The 18471-nt window shown below is 38.1% G+C and overlaps 1 protein-coding gene across 1 annotated transcript in view; it reads left to right on the forward strand.

The window, feature by feature from the left end:
• Window positions 1–18430, forward strand: part of kdm7aa (lysine (K)-specific demethylase 7Aa) — a 35196-nt gene extending 16766 nt beyond the window's left edge. The window contains exons 4-18 of the mRNA XM_028449572.1: window positions 184–344; window positions 3219–3360; window positions 5283–5469; window positions 6236–6398; window positions 8977–9064; window positions 9202–9308; window positions 10422–10513; window positions 10594–10680; window positions 10757–10999; window positions 11989–12116; window positions 12208–12332; window positions 12411–12496; window positions 13381–13502; window positions 14056–14336; window positions 16609–18430. Coding sequence (XP_028305373.1) covers window positions 184–344; window positions 3219–3360; window positions 5283–5469; window positions 6236–6398; window positions 8977–9064; window positions 9202–9308; window positions 10422–10513; window positions 10594–10680; window positions 10757–10999; window positions 11989–12116; window positions 12208–12332; window positions 12411–12496; window positions 13381–13502; window positions 14056–14336; window positions 16609–16700 — 2104 coding nt within the window. The 3' untranslated portion in view covers window positions 16701–18430. The remainder of the gene's footprint in view (window positions 1–183; window positions 345–3218; window positions 3361–5282; window positions 5470–6235; window positions 6399–8976; window positions 9065–9201; window positions 9309–10421; window positions 10514–10593; window positions 10681–10756; window positions 11000–11988; window positions 12117–12207; window positions 12333–12410; window positions 12497–13380; window positions 13503–14055; window positions 14337–16608) is intronic.
• Window positions 18431–18471: the final 41 nt, after the last annotated feature.

Here is an 18471-nt window from a genome sequence, read left to right on the forward strand (position 1 = left end):
AGCTTAAATTCACATGAAAATTTACTGGAGGTTTTCCGGCTTTTTGCAGCCCTGATGTGAAGTCGAGCTGAAGGCTGTATCTGATGCTACGCAGCGCAGAATTTGGCCTGGAGGCTTTGGATTTTTGACATGTGGTCAGTTTACCAGCATCAGATGTTTGAGAATGTTCTGTCTGCTTCTCAGTGCCGAGGAGGTTCTGATTCGCATGAAGGGTGAGCATGTGACCACCAGGTATTTGGAGAGACACGGCTTCAACTATCCCATCATGGTGACAGAAATGGAGGGTCTGGGCCTGAAGCTACCCAGCCACATGTTCTCAGTCCGGGACGTGGAGCAGTACGTGGGTAAGGAGTGGACCACGTGTGAACAACCGTATCAGGTTCACCCAAAGCTCATTAGTTTTTAACCCTCTGGGGACCAGTGCCATTAGACTGCAATAACCCCACAGTGTGTGTGGGCGCCGTACACACACATCTTTAGGTTCACACACACACACTTATTGCTGAAACGTCTCCGGTTGCAGACGTTTTACTGAGCGCTCCAGTGTTTTTATCTTTAAGTTCAGATTACTGTTGATGTCTAAGCACAGGCACAGGTGTCCTGAGCATTGCCTGTATCAGATTACTCACAGCTACAAGACAATGGGACAACTGCAGTCATCACAATGTCCTCTGAGACTCACAAGGTCTTTAACTGTGTGCGCGTACGTGCGTGCGTGCGTGTGTGTGTGTGTCACTGTGGGACCGACTGCTGTTGCTCCAGCTGTTCTCTGTCATAAGACGCTGGCCAGCTGGGCCCAGAGAGAGGTGTGTGTGTGTTTGAGAGCCATTGTAAAAAGGTGTGGGTGTGTGGCAGGGGTGCAGAGAAAATACAACAACCAGCTGTCTGTGCTACACACACACACACACACACACACACACACAGTCTCACTTCCGCCCTAATGTGCCACTGCACTTGGATTTGTCACGTTTCAGCTCTTCTTGGCTGTGTTTCTGACTCCATTCTGTGTTTTCTGCATCGAACGTGCCATGGTGACCTCCTTAAAAGCGCACACACACGCAAACACACACACACACACACACACACACACACACACACACACACACACACACACACACACACACACACGCAAACACGCACACCCTCCTCTGGGACCACTCGTCTGGACAGATTGTCTCGCCCACCATCGGTGCCAGTTTACCTCGAGGCTTGATCTCTAAAAGCTATCAGTGATGAAAGCTGTGAACCAGCAGTCGACACCACAGCCAATCAAAACGCAGCTTTCACCAAGCCGATTCGCTCCACTAAATCCTGTTTATTTATGGCTGTGGATTGTTTTATTTTATACCAGTTTTTTTTAAGTCGGGCTCAGAACGCCCCTTTTTTTTGTTCTTCATGTTGTTGTGTACATTAGTTAAAATCACTACTCCTCTGTTATTCGGGAATAGATCGGGCTGAAATTTGGTAGCTATAATCTATAGAAGTGTACACATTGACACTCAGAGCCCAATTTTTGATTTGGGGTCCAGGGGAGCCCCAAGAGCCCCCCTCCCCCCCGCCCCAAAAAAAACAAAAACAAAAAAAAAACAAGTTTTCTCATTTATTTGCCAGTCAAATATTACGACACTTGCTGGCACCAAATCAGTGTCACGGGGGTGCCAGGGGGCCCCATTTGTCAAATGACTACTCCTAAGTTAGTTCTCGTTGGATCGGAATGCAGTTTTGTATGAATATGATGAGACGCTTGAACCCCCCACCCCCCATTTCCAGTAATTTCTAAATTTATGGGAACATCGTCGTGTGATATATCATTTCAAAGGTAATTCATTGTAGATTACAATTATGCCTCGCACAATTCAATTAGGGGCCCACCCCTTTTTTTCTGGCAGTTTCCATTAAAGTCGTTTTCTTATTTATTTGTTAGTCAAATATTGTGACAGTTGTTGGTACTGAATCATTGACACATAGAATATATGAATGGGGCCCATTACTCCGTATGTGCCACGGAGGCCCCCGGGGCTCCCATTTTTCAAATGACTACTCTCCGCTAATGCCCGTTGAATCGAGCTGTAATTTGACACGGATATTCTATGAGCGGATGTCTAGAGCCTCTCGGAGACCTTTTTGAAAGGAGGGGGAGGACGGGGGCCCATCCCCTTTTCCGGTCATTTTTACATTTATCGGAACATAGTCGTATGATGCATCATTTCAAAGGCAATTCAACGTAGATTGCGATTTTACGTCACACAATTTTATGCTTTACTTGATGGAACCGAGTCATTTGACTTAATTCTCAGGAACGTGGTACGTGCTATTTGGCCCGGAGACGTTCCACGGGCCCGGCCGTAGTTCATCAGAACTTTTTTTTTCACACATTAGCCAAACATCCCCCAAACATTTGTTTGCTTCCTTTTGGTTTGAAAGAGTCGTACGTTTCACAGGCGGTGCTTTGGCTTCAGTTTGATTTTTGATTTAAAGGTTCCTGCAGGGTTGGTTTTATATTTGTAATGTTGTACGTGATAATTATGACGTAATTATAATTGTAATTGGAAAAAACCTCTTGCTATTGTAATAATAATTGAATTGTTGTTGTTTTCAGATAATTGACTTTGTAATTGTGGCATGGAAATTCTATTAAAAAAAACCTGTCAATTACAATTAAATTAAACCCAAACCTGTGGAACCATGTTACTGTTTTATGGCTTACACATACGTAGTTAACAATTATTAAAAAATGTTTCAGATGGAGTTTACGTGTTTTCTTCAATTAAAAATAATTTAAAGCTAGGGGTAAAAAGGCTCAAACGCCCACACCAAAAATAATACTAATGTTTGCATTGATGAGAAACAAATAAGATGATAGATAATATTTCTTAGTGTATTTTACAGCTGATTTAAGACATGGGTCAAAACTGACCCATGATCAGAAGAGATGCTAACAAAGAGGGAGGTTACATTATATGGGCTTTTTTATTTCAGACTCAGTAACTGTAATTAATTGTAATTGAACTTTGGTAATTGAGAATTGACTTTCAGGAGAAAAGTAATCTTTTGAATTTGAATTGTAATTGGAAAAAAATGCTTGTCACCATAATTGTAGTTGAATTGTGATTGAACATGGATAATTGAAGACGTAATTGTAATTAAAAAATTGTAATTGACCCCAACCTTGCCTACAACTTTCTCATAACTGTGCAAACCATTCTCTTTCTGTTCAGGCGGCGATAAAGTCATCGACGTGATCGATGTGGCTCGACAGGCCGACAGTAAGATGAAGCTCAGCGAGTTCATCAAGTATTTCACCAACCAGCACCGGCCCAAAGTCCTCAACCTCATCAGCCTGGAGTTCTCCGACACCAAGTACGCCTCAATCGTGTTTTCTTTTTACACCTAAGTATAATGAAAGAATTGTCTTTCTTTTCTCTGCCACCATTTTTTATGTAGTCTTGGCTCTTGTTCAGTTACATATGGTTTGAAAAGATGTTGTGTATCTGAATACATAAAACACAATATGCTGTAAACTCAGCATTTATAGTCACAGTTAGAGGACTTATTGTGGTAACATTTTTCTGCTGGTAAGAATGAAAAATACTGGTTTTAACCTTTTAATCACCTGCCTTTTTTCTCCGAAAGTCACACACCCAGACCAAATAACGTTTTTCAAAGCTTCTACATGGCTTAATTTCTTTTCAGATTGAAGTAGGACCCGTAGTGGTTACAGATGATGTGACATTTTGGAAATATATGATACTGAGTGACAATAAATAGACAGATAGATAGAGAAAGGAGGAGCAGTAGTTTTCGTCTGTAGCACCAACCTTGTTTATTATTTTTTTTTTTCTGTACATTCTGGTTTCTTCTCATATATTCTCTATGTTCTGTATTTCTGTATTTATTCATTATGTCAACCCTGTTTGCTGCTTTTTTTTCTTCTGTACTGCTGCTGACGGAGTCTTAATAAAGCCTATCTAATCTAAATAATGTTTTACATACAGAAATCTATAATCTGCCTAAAGAAAAGAGGTTTATATCAAATATAAAGCACATTCTCAATAGGGAAGGCTACAAAGGGAGAAATAATTGAACTTATGTATGGACATCAACTAAAGCAAGTTTGGTGATAATAATAAATAATAGGTCAAAGATACACGTTTTTGTAAAAAAAAAAAAAAAAAGTTGAGGCAGAAGCATACTGTGCCAGTTTTTTGTTTGAGAACAAATGTGTAACTGTAATGTGTCGGTCAAATTGATTCCATTGAGTCTGTAAGAGAAGGAAGTGCTTCCATGTTGGGAGTTCTGGGGGCCAAGTAAAGTTTGCAATGATTTGGGTTAAATTATGACAAAATTACACAATACAAAAAAAATGACAGGAAATTACTCAACAAATGCACAAATTGATGACAAAAAGTTCAGAAAATGACAGATCTTGTGATTATTGAGTTGAATTGGGTAAAAGAAGCCTGATGTAACCTGGCAAATATGCTGTTATGAAATGTTTTAATACACTGCCATTAAAAGTTTGAGCTTTGATTCCTAAATTAGATGCAAAATTACACAAAACTACAACAAAAATGACAGTAAATGACTCAAAAAATCAACAAAACACAGGAAAAATACACTTAATGACAATAAGAAAACGCTAAATAACGATAACACATAATTACTTAAAAAACAAACAAAATGACATAACAAAATCCCCAGAATTACAGAGAAATACACAACTAGACTTGGTCAACTGGTGGCTCGGGGGCCACGTGTGGCCTTTGGCATAATTTTGGTGACCCCTGCATTATATCAACCTAAAATTGTAATTCATAAATTGGAAGGATAATAAAGCACAGCATATTACACAATATAACTCTAAAAACAACAGCAAAATATACAAAGTCAACATTTTTACAAAATTACTCCAGAGACACAATGACCCCAAAATTACACAATACAACCAAAAAAAAAAGACACGAAATAACTCAAAAAATGCTCAAATCGACAGAAAATGACAGATATTGAGAGTTAAATTGGGTTAAAGCAGCCTGATGTAACCTAATAAATATGCTGTTATGAAATGTTTTCATAAGCTCCCATTAAAAGCTCACAGTGAATCTGAGTCTGACCTTTGATTCCTAAATTACATGCTGTGTCTGTGTCTCTGTCTGTGTCTGTCTGTCTGTGTGCGTTGATGCATTCATGTGTAGTCTGAAGAAAAGGCTTCTTTTATAAGAGTTATAAAACCTGATTAAAGTCCTGAGTGGTCATCATTTCTCCCTCTGACGTCTCCACAGGATGTCGGAGCTGGTGGAGGTTCCCGACGTGGCCCAGAAAATGTCGTGGGTGGAGAACTACTGGCCCGATGACTCCTTCTTCCCGAAGCCCTTTGTGCAGAAGTACTGCCTGATGGGGGTGAAGGACAGCTACACAGACTTCCACATAGACTTTGGAGGAACCTCCGTCTGGTATCACGTTCTCTGGGTGAGTGTGTGGTTCCGCTCCACATGGAGGCTGTTAGATTGGAAGGAAATGCACAAAATCAACTGAGAATCTGTCGCTTTGGCAGAAGTTAATCTTGGAACCTCGAGATCTTTGGTTCTGAACTGGTTTGTGTTTGAAACCAGCCACCAAAACAAGTAAAATGTTCCTTTTATCAGTTAATTTCATCATGTTTAAACTTTTAAATGAACGCCAAAATAAAACTCCATCTCCAAACACGAAAGTGTTATTACATGTACCAGAAATAATTTAAAGAGAACAAGCCCTTTAAAAGTAAAAATATTACCATCTGTGGATAGAATGGATGACGTTTGTTAAAATCCTCTTCAAAATAAAAGCTTTTTTATTTATTTTTCTTTCATTTTTTTCTGTGCTGATTTTTGATTTGATTTTTCATGAATTTATTTTTATTTTAAAAAATATACAAAAGATTATAGAACATTTTTATTTATTTATTTAATTTTATTTAATTAATATTTTTTGTGTCGATTCTCCGCCATTTGAAATGCAGATTTACTCCACTAGATAATATCTAAAATAACAAATGAGATGGAATAGAAATATCAGTCAATGATTTATCAAAGTGTATTGAAATGAAATAATAATGGAGGGGGGGTTAATAAAACAAAAACAGTGAGTAATAAAAAACAGAATGTCTTTGATGTCTGATGTGTAAATGTTTCCTTCTTCTGTTGGTGTTTCATGTGCGATTTTAAACACACTTTAATCCATCGTGTGTTGCCCACAGGGAGAGAAGGTCTTCTTCCTGATCAAACCCACTCCCACCAACCTTGCACTATACGAGGCGTGGAGCTCCTCATCCAATCAGAGCGAAGTGTTCTTCGGGGACAAAGTGGACAAATGCTACAAGTGCATCGTCCCCCAGGGGGCCACGCTGCTCATCCCAACAGGTCAGAAACAACCCCACACTCTTTCACACTCCAAACACAACCACCTGTAGGGAATTTCCTTTTCAAATTTTCCTGGAATTTAGTTTCAGAGTTTACTCATTTCCACGTCAGTTTTCCCTGTTTTGGTTTGCGTTTCATTATCTTTTCCTGTTTAAATGACTTTTCTGGCTAATTAAACTTCCCCGAATCATACCGAACATGCCCAATAGGGTTAATCCAGTCGACCACTGTTATTCATTTTATATTTATATGATTCAAATGATTTACAGATTACACTGGAATCACATCCCGTAAATACTGTTACAGGAAAAATTGAGCCATCCGTTTTCCAGTTGAAAAATAGCGTCTAAATGTGATATTATACATGCATGTCCGCTTTTTCCATTTCAGTTTTCCGAGATCAGGAAAAATCCAAGTCTCTAAGCGTGTTAACCGTTTTAAATGCTAAAGACACGACATAGCATAAAACGGTTCAATGCTTTCAAAAAAATGATGACCAATTATGGTGCTGCTTTCCATCACTCAGTGGGAAACACTTTTGGTTGAAATTCAAATGTTTTTTTGGGGGTGTTAAAGTTAAATCCTGTCCTCTGAGACAGAGCGAGGGAGGAGTGGAAAGGGAGCAGATTACAACCAAACTGGGAAAAGTGGTTTCACTTCGTCAGTTAGCGTCTGATTCTGATGGCAAATATTGTTCGTTATTGCACCTGTAGTTGATCACACAATATACTCATTGGATTAGGATAATACATTTTTTCAATTACAAATTATTTCATTTCATTTCATTTATTTATTTGAATTAGGACAATATATATATATATATATATTAATAAATGTGTGAGCAAACAGCGTAAACATAAATATGTCGGTGTTAGCACAATAACTAAATTTCATCCTTTGTCCTAACGCAGATAAACATGTGATATAACATAATACAGTTGAACAATAACATTTAAGATTAATACAGTTAAGCAACATGGCACAATGAGACAAACATTAAACCTGACTGATGACAGAATACATGATAACACATATACTATGTACCATAAAAAACCACAGTCAGGAGTTAAAAGAGCCCAAGAAAAAAGTACAATATTTTATATTAAAATATATTAAAGAGCTCCAACATGGCGGCCACCTGAGAGGTCACATTATACAAAAAATAATTAATTCAATCTATTTCCGTCAGAAACTCGAATATGAATTTATGTTTAACCTCTTTGAAACCGCAGTCATTTCTATAAAAATATGATCAGAACGTCACAACAAAGCTGTTCTTTTAAGTCAAGAAACTATGAAAGTAAAAAAAAAAAATTAATAATAATCACGCTGCCAAATACTCATCGTTTAAAAGATTAAACTAGCACGTTTAACATTCCCAGCATGTGTTCACAGGAGTCAGTGAAGAGCGTCTTGTTTGTCAGACAAATAGTGGAACCGATGGAATGATTCAGTCAATGGATCTATTCAGCGAAAATACATAATATATAAGATGATATTTCTAATTGATTGTGTGGAAGGTTTTCAGCTCTAAACTCCAACACGATGAGAGTGACACGCATTCACCCACCACCACAATCGGCCATGAATCAAACTCTCAGTGGACTGTTTAAGCCTGTGGCGTTCCTATGCACACGCACACACACACACGTGCACACGCACAGAGCCACAGACAGACAAAGCTCTGCTGGACGTCTTCAATCAGTCTGTGAAAGGAGCCTTTCTGGCCCCTGGGGGGGTGTGGAGAGGTGGGAATTAAGTGGGGGGTCAGAGAGCAGAGTGGGTCAACCAGTGCATTATCAGGCCTGTCTGTCACACACCCGCACACACACACACACACACACACACACACACTGCGTCTGCTGTTTATCAGCCTGTTGTTTTTAAACTAATCTCAAACTCAGTCTGACTTTAGAAAGATGAGAAGCTTGCTCCTACAGACCATCTATCCATCCATCCATCCATCCGTCTTCTACAGCCGTTTATAAACATGCCTACGTTGGTGTTAGCGCCTGTGTAACGACAAACCCAAAGATAAAAACAGTCAGTGAAGAAAATCTACGACGGCGTATTAGTGCCACATTAAAATAAAATTAAAAATCTGGGCATCGTGACATTAAAATCGTATTATTTCAAGAATAATTAAAATTATTTTGTGAATTAATTGGATCTTAATAAAATCCTAATTTTATGAGATTAAAGTCATAATGTTTCACGAATAAAGTTGCAATATTTCGACAATAAAATTGTAATTTTATGAGAATAAATCGTATATTAATAAAGTCGTAATATTTCAAGAATAAATTTATAATTTTATGAGAATAAAATTGAAATACAAACAGGATCTTGTGTGTTGCGATCACTCGTGCGTTATGGAGAATGTGGAACATTTAGAGAGCAACAGTTCATGACCTAAAAACAAATGTATTTTTTGGTTGAAAACAAAAAAAAATTGTAAATATTTCTCTTGTATTTTAATGCAACATATTTAAATGTGGACATTGTTTCAGTTGTTTTGTCATAAAGTCATTGTGAGGCTAAAGCTGAGTAACTCCCTGTCCTCTGGCGCCCCCCCCAGGCTGGATCCACGCTGTCCTCACTTCTCAGGACTGCATGGCGTTTGGAGGAAACTTCCTCCACAACCTGAACATTGGCATGCAGATCAGGTAGGATGCTCTGTGTTCCACCTTCAGCAAGTTCCTCAAGCTAACGTTCCTCAAGCTAACGTTCCTCAAGCTAACGTTCCTCAAGCTAACGCTCCTGAAGCTAATGCTCCTCAAGCTAACCCTTTCTCCCACTGCAGGTGTTATGAAATGGAGCGTCGGCTGAAAACGCCCGACCTCTTCAAGTTCCCGTACTTCGAGGCCATCTGTTGGTACGTGGCCAAGAACCTGCTGGAGATGCTGAAAGGTGAGCGACTTTCATTCATTTAGAATAATCACCAATCTGAGCATTAACACAGGAAACATCAAACATCATTTTGTGAGTTTTTATTCCTATTTCTCTGTAATTTGGGGAATTTTTGTTGTTATTTTGTTTGTTTTTAGAGTCATTTTCTGTATTTCTTTGTGCATTTTTTTGTCATTTTGTATGTGTTGTCTTTGGAGTCATTTTGTGTATTTTTCTGAAATTTGGGGATGTTTTTGTTGTCATTTTGAGTCATTATATGGGTTATCATTATTAAGATTTTTCTTATTGTCATTTTCTGTATTTTTTGTCATTTTTTAACTTTTGTTGTGGATTGTGCATTTTTGTTGTTTTTTGTAATTTTGTGTTCATTTTGTGTGTCTCTGGAGTCATTTTGTAAATGTGTTGTCTTTGTTGTCATCTTGTGTATTTTTTAATTTTTTTTTTTATTATTATTACATTTTGTGCATTTTGCTGTTGTTTTTGTGTTTTTTGGAGTTATATTGTATAATATGTTCTGATCCTTCCAACTTCTTAAATTACCAATTTTAGGTAGATTTGTTCCAGGGGCCACCAAAAATATACCAAGGGCCACATGTGGTTGTGGCCCTTTTTTTTTTTTTATCATTTTGTGTGTTTTTCAAGTCATTATGTGTGTTATTGTTATTTTGTTTTTTTCTTATTGTCATTTTGTGTTTTTTTTCTGTCCTTTTTCTGAATGTTTGTTGTTGATTTGTGCATTTTTGGAGTCATTTGCTGTAATTTTTGTTGTTTTGTATAATTTTGTGGTCATTTTGTGTCTCTGGAGTGTGCATTCTGCTGTTGTTTTTGGACTTCATAAACATTTACTCACTGCTTGTTTACACACACATTCATGAATTCATGAATCAATTCAAAATAAGGTTCAGGCCAAAGCAAAAAGTTAAGTTTTGCCTATATCTGTGCTACATTGTTCTTTGAAATCCTATTAAATATATTAAAATATAATTAAAGTGGTGGGTTCAAGCTTTGAATCTTTAGAATAGTTAAGGTTTCCTAAATTAAAAATGATCTGCAATAATTTCTGTTTTGTTTTCATTGTAGAAACTCTTGTTTTTTTTTTTGTGTTTTTTTCAGAGCTGCGTGAGGACACGTGTCCACCTCCCCCATACCTGGTGGACGGAGTCAAAGCTTTAATCGGAGCGCTGAAGACCTGGTTGAAGCGAGAGGTGAGAAGCCGTGTGTTTCTGCTCGTTTCACTCACAGAGAGCAACAGTTTGTCTAAACGTGCTCTATGCGCCCCCTGCAGGTGATGACCCCCAACAGCGAGGTGCCGGACAACATCAGACCCAACCATCTGATCAAAGAACTCACCAAGGAGATCCGCCACCTGGAGGTGAGACACGTCACCACCGACCTGGTCCACCATCACCACAAACCCCAGGAATAACAGCTGTTCTGTGTTCCTGTAGGAGGAGCCAGTGGGCGGGGCCAAGCCAGTTAAACCTCAGGGATGCGGCGCTCCGACTGGTCCGAGCGGCTGCCTGTCCACGCGTTCTACGCTGGAGCGGCTATGCCAGGCGCGGCGGGCACGGAGAGCAGCGAGGAGGCTCAGGGAGCAGCAGGAGGACCCCAAGGTGCCCTCCAACCTGGACATCTTGGAGCAGCACACCAGGGAGGTGCTGAGGAGGCTGGAGGCGGGGCTTCTGGAGGAGGTGCGGCCAACGTTACAACACAAAATGCTAATTTCCTTCGGTCAAAATCATCCCCTCGTTCTATCATAAATATCAGCGTCGTATAGATAACGTCTGGAAATGCAGGAAACAAGTCGGGACATTTCAAAATAAAAGACTAAATATAAGGCCTAATATTCAGGGATGGCAACAGCAAAATCTATTTTCAGCTGAATGTGTTTGCATCTCATTTTTTACAGACTTTTGTCAATTTCTATCTCTGACGTTTCTTGATCTTTTGTTAAAAACCTAATTTCAGCTGAAAACGACACAGAAATAGTTTACCTCCGTACTGAGATTATAACCCTAACCTCACTCTAACCCTAACATAATCCAATAAACAAATGAAACGTGTCCGTTCACTTTGAAAACAAAAATAAACAAAAATGAATACATTTATTTCATTTATTAATTCATTTTTCAGTTGTGCGCGTATATGCGCATATACAATCTCATGGTCTGCGTTCACATCGTACTGACACCGGCATGAATTTGTGAGGTGGAATGCTACGATTATTCTCATTGGTCCAAATCGCTTTTTATTCATCCTATCGCAGATTCGTTAGCCAACATGCTAAGATTCCTGTTAGCAGAAATCCATTGATCTGATTACATCCCACAACACAATATACACAACTGTAACATCACATTACACTCTCACCTTAAAATAGTCAACTCTTCCTACCCTGACTCACTCTCCCCTGTTCCTTTCCCCCTCACCTCGGTGTAACACTGCCCTCTTTCTTTAATATTCTCTCTTTAATCAAGTGTTTCTTACCCTTCCTTAGGGGGAGCTGGTGACGGTCACAATTATGCAATAAAATAATAATTATTATTGCAATTAAATAAATACGAAGAAATAAATGTATAGATCAGCAGAAAAAGGCCACCTTTAACACTCTGTCCTGGAACAGTGATCAGTCAGCGTTGTTTTGTTGTTGTGCGCTCTGACTCTGTTTGGGTCCCTCCAGGATCCAACCTTCGGTGCAAAGGCTCATGGGAAGTTTAACAAAGTGTCGACGGCTTCGGCTGCAGCTGCTGCTGAATCTCTGGAGGAAAACCACCTGCGTTTGATGCTGGTGAACGGGAGGATCATCAGGTGAGCGTCTGCTCAGTGTGTCTGTTCACTTCCTGTTTGATGCAGTCATGTGACCTGTGTGTGTGTGCGTGTGTGTGTGTGTGTTTTACAGGGACGTGAGGCGAGCGAGCAGCAGTCCAGTGAAGACCGAAGATGAACGTATGTCCATCAGCTCCTTAAAGAGTCACTGTCACGGTGTGAAGTCAGAGAGGACGGAGGAGAAACAGCCACTGCTCCGTGAGTCGGCGTTCAGAGTGTGTTGCTATGGTGACGCAGCGTAGGAATGACGGTGTGTGTGTGTGTGTGTGTGTGCAGAGAGGGTGAAGACTGAACTCAGGGAAGAAGTTTCAGGACATTCGGGCATGTCGGACACGGAGTCAGACACCGACTCTCCCACAGAGGTAACCACACGTGCACGCACACACACACACACACACTAAATCAAACATTAACCCCTTCATTTCCATGATAACGTGAGTGATTTTACAGTAAAGTGACGTGTGTGCGTGCGTGTGCCACACAAAGTCTTTACTGTCACTGAGTCAGAAATGACCAAAATTATCCATGTTCTGCTGAAGGGGTTCTCAACCTTGGGGTCAGGACCCCATTTGGGGTCGCAAGACACTGGGTGGGGCTTGCCATGCCTACAAGAAACTAAGAATATTTTTTTAAGAGCTTTTTGCTTATTTTTCCCATTTTCTCCAACTACTCCAAACTTGCCATATTTTAACATATTTTTAATCAAGTTTTCTTGCCACATTTTTGCTCCTTTTAATGCACTTTTGCTACGTTACTCCCATTTCTGCCACTTCTTCATCAAATTTAAATAATTTTCCACCACATTTTTTCTACTTTCAAGACATTTTCAGCACTTATAAACACTTTCCACCACTTTTGCACCTATTGTAACATATGTTGACCCATTATTGTCACTTTGAACCTCTTTTCACCATATTTCATGCTAATTTCAGCCAATTTAACCACATTCACATTTTTCATGCCCATTGTTTGCCACTTTAAACTAATTGTTCCAATATTGACACTTTAAACCCCTTTTACCACTTTTTACTCTAATTTGCAACTTTTAACCAGATTCTGTGATTTTTAAATCCCATTTTATTTCGTATTAAAACACAGATGTACCTCTTTAAAACGACAATATACTATGGTGCAAATAATATTAAACGTTCCTGGATTCAGTGGATATTATTCAGATAAACCAAATGAAATGAGAAACCAGACGTGTAAAAGATAAGAACTGATTTCATTTCCTCCGTCTCCGCAGGGTAAAGCTTTGTCGTCTTCGTCAGACGAGGATTCAGACGAAACGGGTCCTGGTCGCGTCATAGACCTGGACCAGCGTCGTCAGGAACTCAGACTCCACCAACAACAACAACCACTCAAACGGTGAGAATTGTAATTGTAATTTACAAAGTCTGTTGCTGTCATAATCATAATTAAACTGTAATTGAGTTCAGATAATTGACTTTGTAATTGTAATTGCCATGGTAATTTTATAAAAACAATGTTAATTATAATTTAACGATAAACTGGGGAACCATGTTACAGTTCTATACATATGTAGTTAACAATTATTAAAATAATTAAGCTTTCCAACACTTTACCATTTAAAATTAATCTAGGGGTTTACTAACGCCTACACCAAAATAAAACCTATATTTTCATTGATTATGAAGCCAAACAAGGTAAGCAATAGATAGAAAAGAAATGAGATGATGGATATTTGTTTTTAGTTTATTTTACAGCTTTTTTAGGACCCGTTAGCTATAGCTAACAGAAAGCTAGCACAAGAATAAGGCTAACTTTTCTTTATTTCAGGCTCAGTAATTGTGATTCATTGTAATTGAACTTTGGTAGTTGAGAACGTAATTGTAACAAGAAAAATGTAATTGACCCCAACCCAGTGTGACGCTGACTCTGTCCTCGCCCCCCCCCCCAGAGAACGTCCTACCTCACCCAGCACGCAGGAGGCCATCCAGGGCATGCTGTCCATGGCCTCTGAGTCCTGGTGGTCCAGCCTGGGTCGCTGCTCTCCACCAGAGGCTCCGCCCACTCACATGGACAGCCAGGGCAACAGCAGCAGCGAGGCTTGGGACAATCAGGGGCTGCCCAGCCCAGAGACGGCCTTCCAGTACTGTGATCCCTCCATGTCTCCGCCCCTGCACCCCTCCAAGAGGAGCGCCCCCAACCCCCCGCCAATCAGCAATCAGGCCACCAAAGGTCAGCCAATCAGAGTCTTCCTATTTCTGTCTATCAGAAACATTCAACAAACACAAAAGTGCACTTTTTATTCAAAAGAATGGAGAGTACGAAAAAAAAACTAAACGATCACAAAAATGTACGAAAAAAAAACTAAACGATCACAAAAATGTACGAAAAAAAAACTAAACGATCACAAAAATGTACGAAAAAAAAACTAAACGAACACAAAAATGTACGAAAAAAAAACTAAACGGTCACAAAAATGTACGAAAAAAAAACTAAACGGTCACAAAAATGTACGAAAAAAAAACTAAACGGTCACAAAAATGTACGAAAAAAAACTAAACGGTCACAAAAATGTACGAAAAAAAAACTAAACGGTCACAAAAATGTACGAAAAAAAACCTAAACGGTCACAAAAATGTACGAAAAAAAACCTAAACGGTCACAAAAATGTACGAAAAAAAACCTAAACGGTCACAAAAATGTACGAAAAAAAACCTAAACGGTCACAAAAATGTACGAAAAAAAACCTAAACGGTCACAAAAATGTACGAAAAAAAACCTAAACGGTCACAAAAATGTACGAAAAAAAACCTAAACGGTCACAAAAATGTACGAAAAAAAACCTAAACGGTCACAAAAATGTACGAAAAAAAACCTAAACGGTCACAAAAATGTACGAAAAAAAACCCAAACGGTCACAAAAATGTACGAAAAAAAACCCAAACGGTCACAAAAATGTACGAAAAAAAACCCAAACGGTCACAAAAATGTACGAAAAAAAACCCAAACGGTCACAAAAATGTACGAAAAAAAACCCAAACGGTCACAAAAATGTACGAAAAAAAACCCAAACGGTCACAAAAATGTACGAAAAAAAACCCAAACGGTCACAAAAATGTACGAAAAAAAACCCAAACGGTCACAAAAATGTACGAAAAAAAACCCAAACGGTCACAAAAATGTACGAAAAAAAACCCAAACGGTCACAAAAATGTACGAAAAAAAACCCAAACGGTCACAAAAATGTACGAAAAAAAACCCAAACGGTCACAAAAATGTACGAAAAAAAACCCAAACGGTCACAAAAATGTACGAAAAAAAACCCAAACGGTCACAAAAATGTACGAAAAAAAACCCAAACGGTCACAAAAATGTACGAAAAAAAACCCAAACGGTCACAAAAATGTACGAAAAAAAACCCAAACGGTCACAAAAATGTACGAAAAAAAACCTAAACGGTCACAAAAATGTACGAAAAAAAACCTAAACGGTCACAAAAATGTACGAAAAAAAACCTAAACGGTCACAAAAATGTACGAAAAAAAACCTAAACGGTCACAAAAATGTACGAAAAAAAACCTAAACGATCACAAAAATGTACGAAAAAAAACCTAAACGATCACAAAAATGTACGAAAAAAACCTAAACGATCACAAAAATGAACGAAAAAAAACCTAAACGATCACAAAAATGTACGAAAAAAAACCTAAACGATCACAAAAATGTACGAAAAAAAACCTAAACGATCACAAAAATGTACGAAAAAAAACCTAAACGATCACAAAAATGTACGAAAAAAAACCTAAACGATCACAAAAATGTACGAAAAAAAACCTAAACGATCACAAAAATGTACGAAAAAAAACCAAAACGATCACAAAAATGTACGAAAAAAAACCTAAACGATCACAAAAATGTACGAAAAAAAACCTAAACGATCACAAAAATGTACGAAAAAAAACCTAAACGATCACAAAAATGTATGAAAAAAAACCTAAACGATCACAAAAATGTATGAAAAAAAACCTAAACGATCACAAAAATGTATGAAAAAAAACCTAAACGATCACAAAAATGTATGAAAAAAAACCTAAACGATCACAAAAATGTATGAAAAAAAACCTAAACGATCACAAAAATGTATGAAAAAAAACCTAAACGATCACAAAAATGTATGAAAAAAAACCTAAACGATCACAAAAATGTATGAAAAAAAACCTAAACGATCACAAAAATGTACGAAAAAAAAACTAAACGATATCGCATTAAATGACTCTGAAAAACATACAAAACAACAATATTGTATTTATAAATATTAAATGAATAAGCATAAAATCAGACTAAAGCCTTTCTTATATTAATGCTCTGGTTGGTCAGTAAATGTTGCCTTTGAATCAGATACAGTCACATGTTTGTGTTCCTCGTTATGATCAAACTTGTCTGTCTTTGTGTGTATTTGTGTGTGCGTGTGCTCTAACATGACATCATTGTCTCTATGTTTCAGGCAAACGGCCCAAAAAAGGAATGGCCACGGCCAAGCAGAGACTGGGAAAGATCCTGAAACTCAACAACAGACACAGTCGCGTGTTCGTGTGACGCCTCCACGTGTTTTTGTTCTTAAGAAGAAGATGAAGTTGTTGGAGAGACGTTCACTGTGCATGTTCAGGAGACAGGGTAGAATCTGATTGGACACTAAAACAAAACAGGAAGTGGAGATGCTTCACAGTCACAGACTGGAGAATTTCGACTCCTTTATCTCAACCACACCAGCAATAATGACTACGCGGGCGGAGCCACACGCCGCCCACACCTGCACTAATGACGGTTGGAGGAATGACTCTGCATCTTCTGCTTAATTTATTCCTAGTTTTTATCTGTGACGTTGAATCGTGTGTTTTTTGAATGGATTCTGGATGATATTTGTATTTATTATTTGACAGAGGGACTGATTTTGTTCTATTTTCTCTTCTACGTGACTGTGGATGCTTTGACTTGGTGTGTTGTGTAGCCGCTCTCTGCGTGTTCAGACTCCCAGGATGAGCTCCAGTGGGAACTGGGAGGCTTTTTCTTTCTCAAACTGGTGTGATGTGTGCAGTTCTTCACTCTCAGGGAATGATGCCATCAACCAGCTACGGCCACGTCATGGAGGAGAACTTAACTCTCAGACACTTCCTGCTTTAGGAACGCTGAGTCATGTCTCTGGACCCACACCTGTTAGCATTAGCATCACAGTCCTGTTCACTAAGCGGGTGCATCAGAGTTTAGCTCGACAAAGTAAAAACTGAGAGAAATCCTGAGCAACTTTACAACAATATAAGTCTGAATAATTAAATTAATCACTGAAAGAAGCTAAAGTTAATAAATTAAAAACGCACGACTACAATAACATAAGAAGTCATAAATAAAATACAAAATGAGAAGGAAAATACACAAAATTCCTCGAAAAAAAAAACATACAAAAGAGAGAAACATTTGTATTTAATATTACGCCAAAAAGAGATGAAATTAGTCAAAATTATTGAATTTGCGGGACTTAAAGTTAAAACAAATTTAAACATTTGTTTTCATATGTTGAATGAAAAAGAAATTTAATCGACAGGTGTAAGATTAAAAATCTTTATATGATTAATTTGAAAAAACAATTATTAAAAAAACAAAACAGTTAAACTGATGATTGTAGGAAAGTGTTGGATTCAGTGTTATTTTTTCTACAATCTCCTCAACCAGTGTTTTTCAAACTTTGGGTCGTGACCCTCATGCCCTGAATTCAAATGGGGTTGAAATGTCTTATTTGATCATAAAAAAATACTGATTAAAATGATATATTTTTTTAAATGATTCCCTTTCAAAATAAAACACCACATACAATCTCAAACAACTGTCTTCTATACTTTAACTGAAACTGAAGAAGCAGCGCTAACTTTGGAGTTTTTACTTTAATTCAGGCTTAGTTGCGCTGGCTTAGTGAAACAAGGCTGATTGTTTTATCCTCACATTCATCATCTCAGTGTTAACTCTACGTCACGCTGACGAACAATTGCCAAGTACCGTAGCTTTAAGAGGCTCTGCTCAGGGCGACTCCAGTGGTATTTAAAGTAATCCTGACTTATCTGAGTCTGAATCCCACCTTTGGTTTTCCTAACTCTACATCGTAGATGAGCTTATTTTGTGTTTCTTCCTTTCAATGTTTTCCCTCTTAATGTAAATTTATTATGATTTTTGACTTTTTACAAACACTGGTGACTGTGACACTGTTGATGCTCTGTTTTATTTGGTTTTTTCTGCGTTTCAAAACTTATTGCCTGTAAATAAATAAACTATTTCAATCTTTTGGTTTAACAGTTCTTTTTTCTTCACTTTCAAAACA

This window comes from Gouania willdenowi, chromosome 6 (assembly GCF_900634775.1).
Source record: "Gouania willdenowi chromosome 6, fGouWil2.1, whole genome shotgun sequence".
Classification (NCBI taxonomy): domain Eukaryota; kingdom Metazoa; phylum Chordata; class Actinopteri; order Blenniiformes; family Gobiesocidae; genus Gouania; species Gouania willdenowi.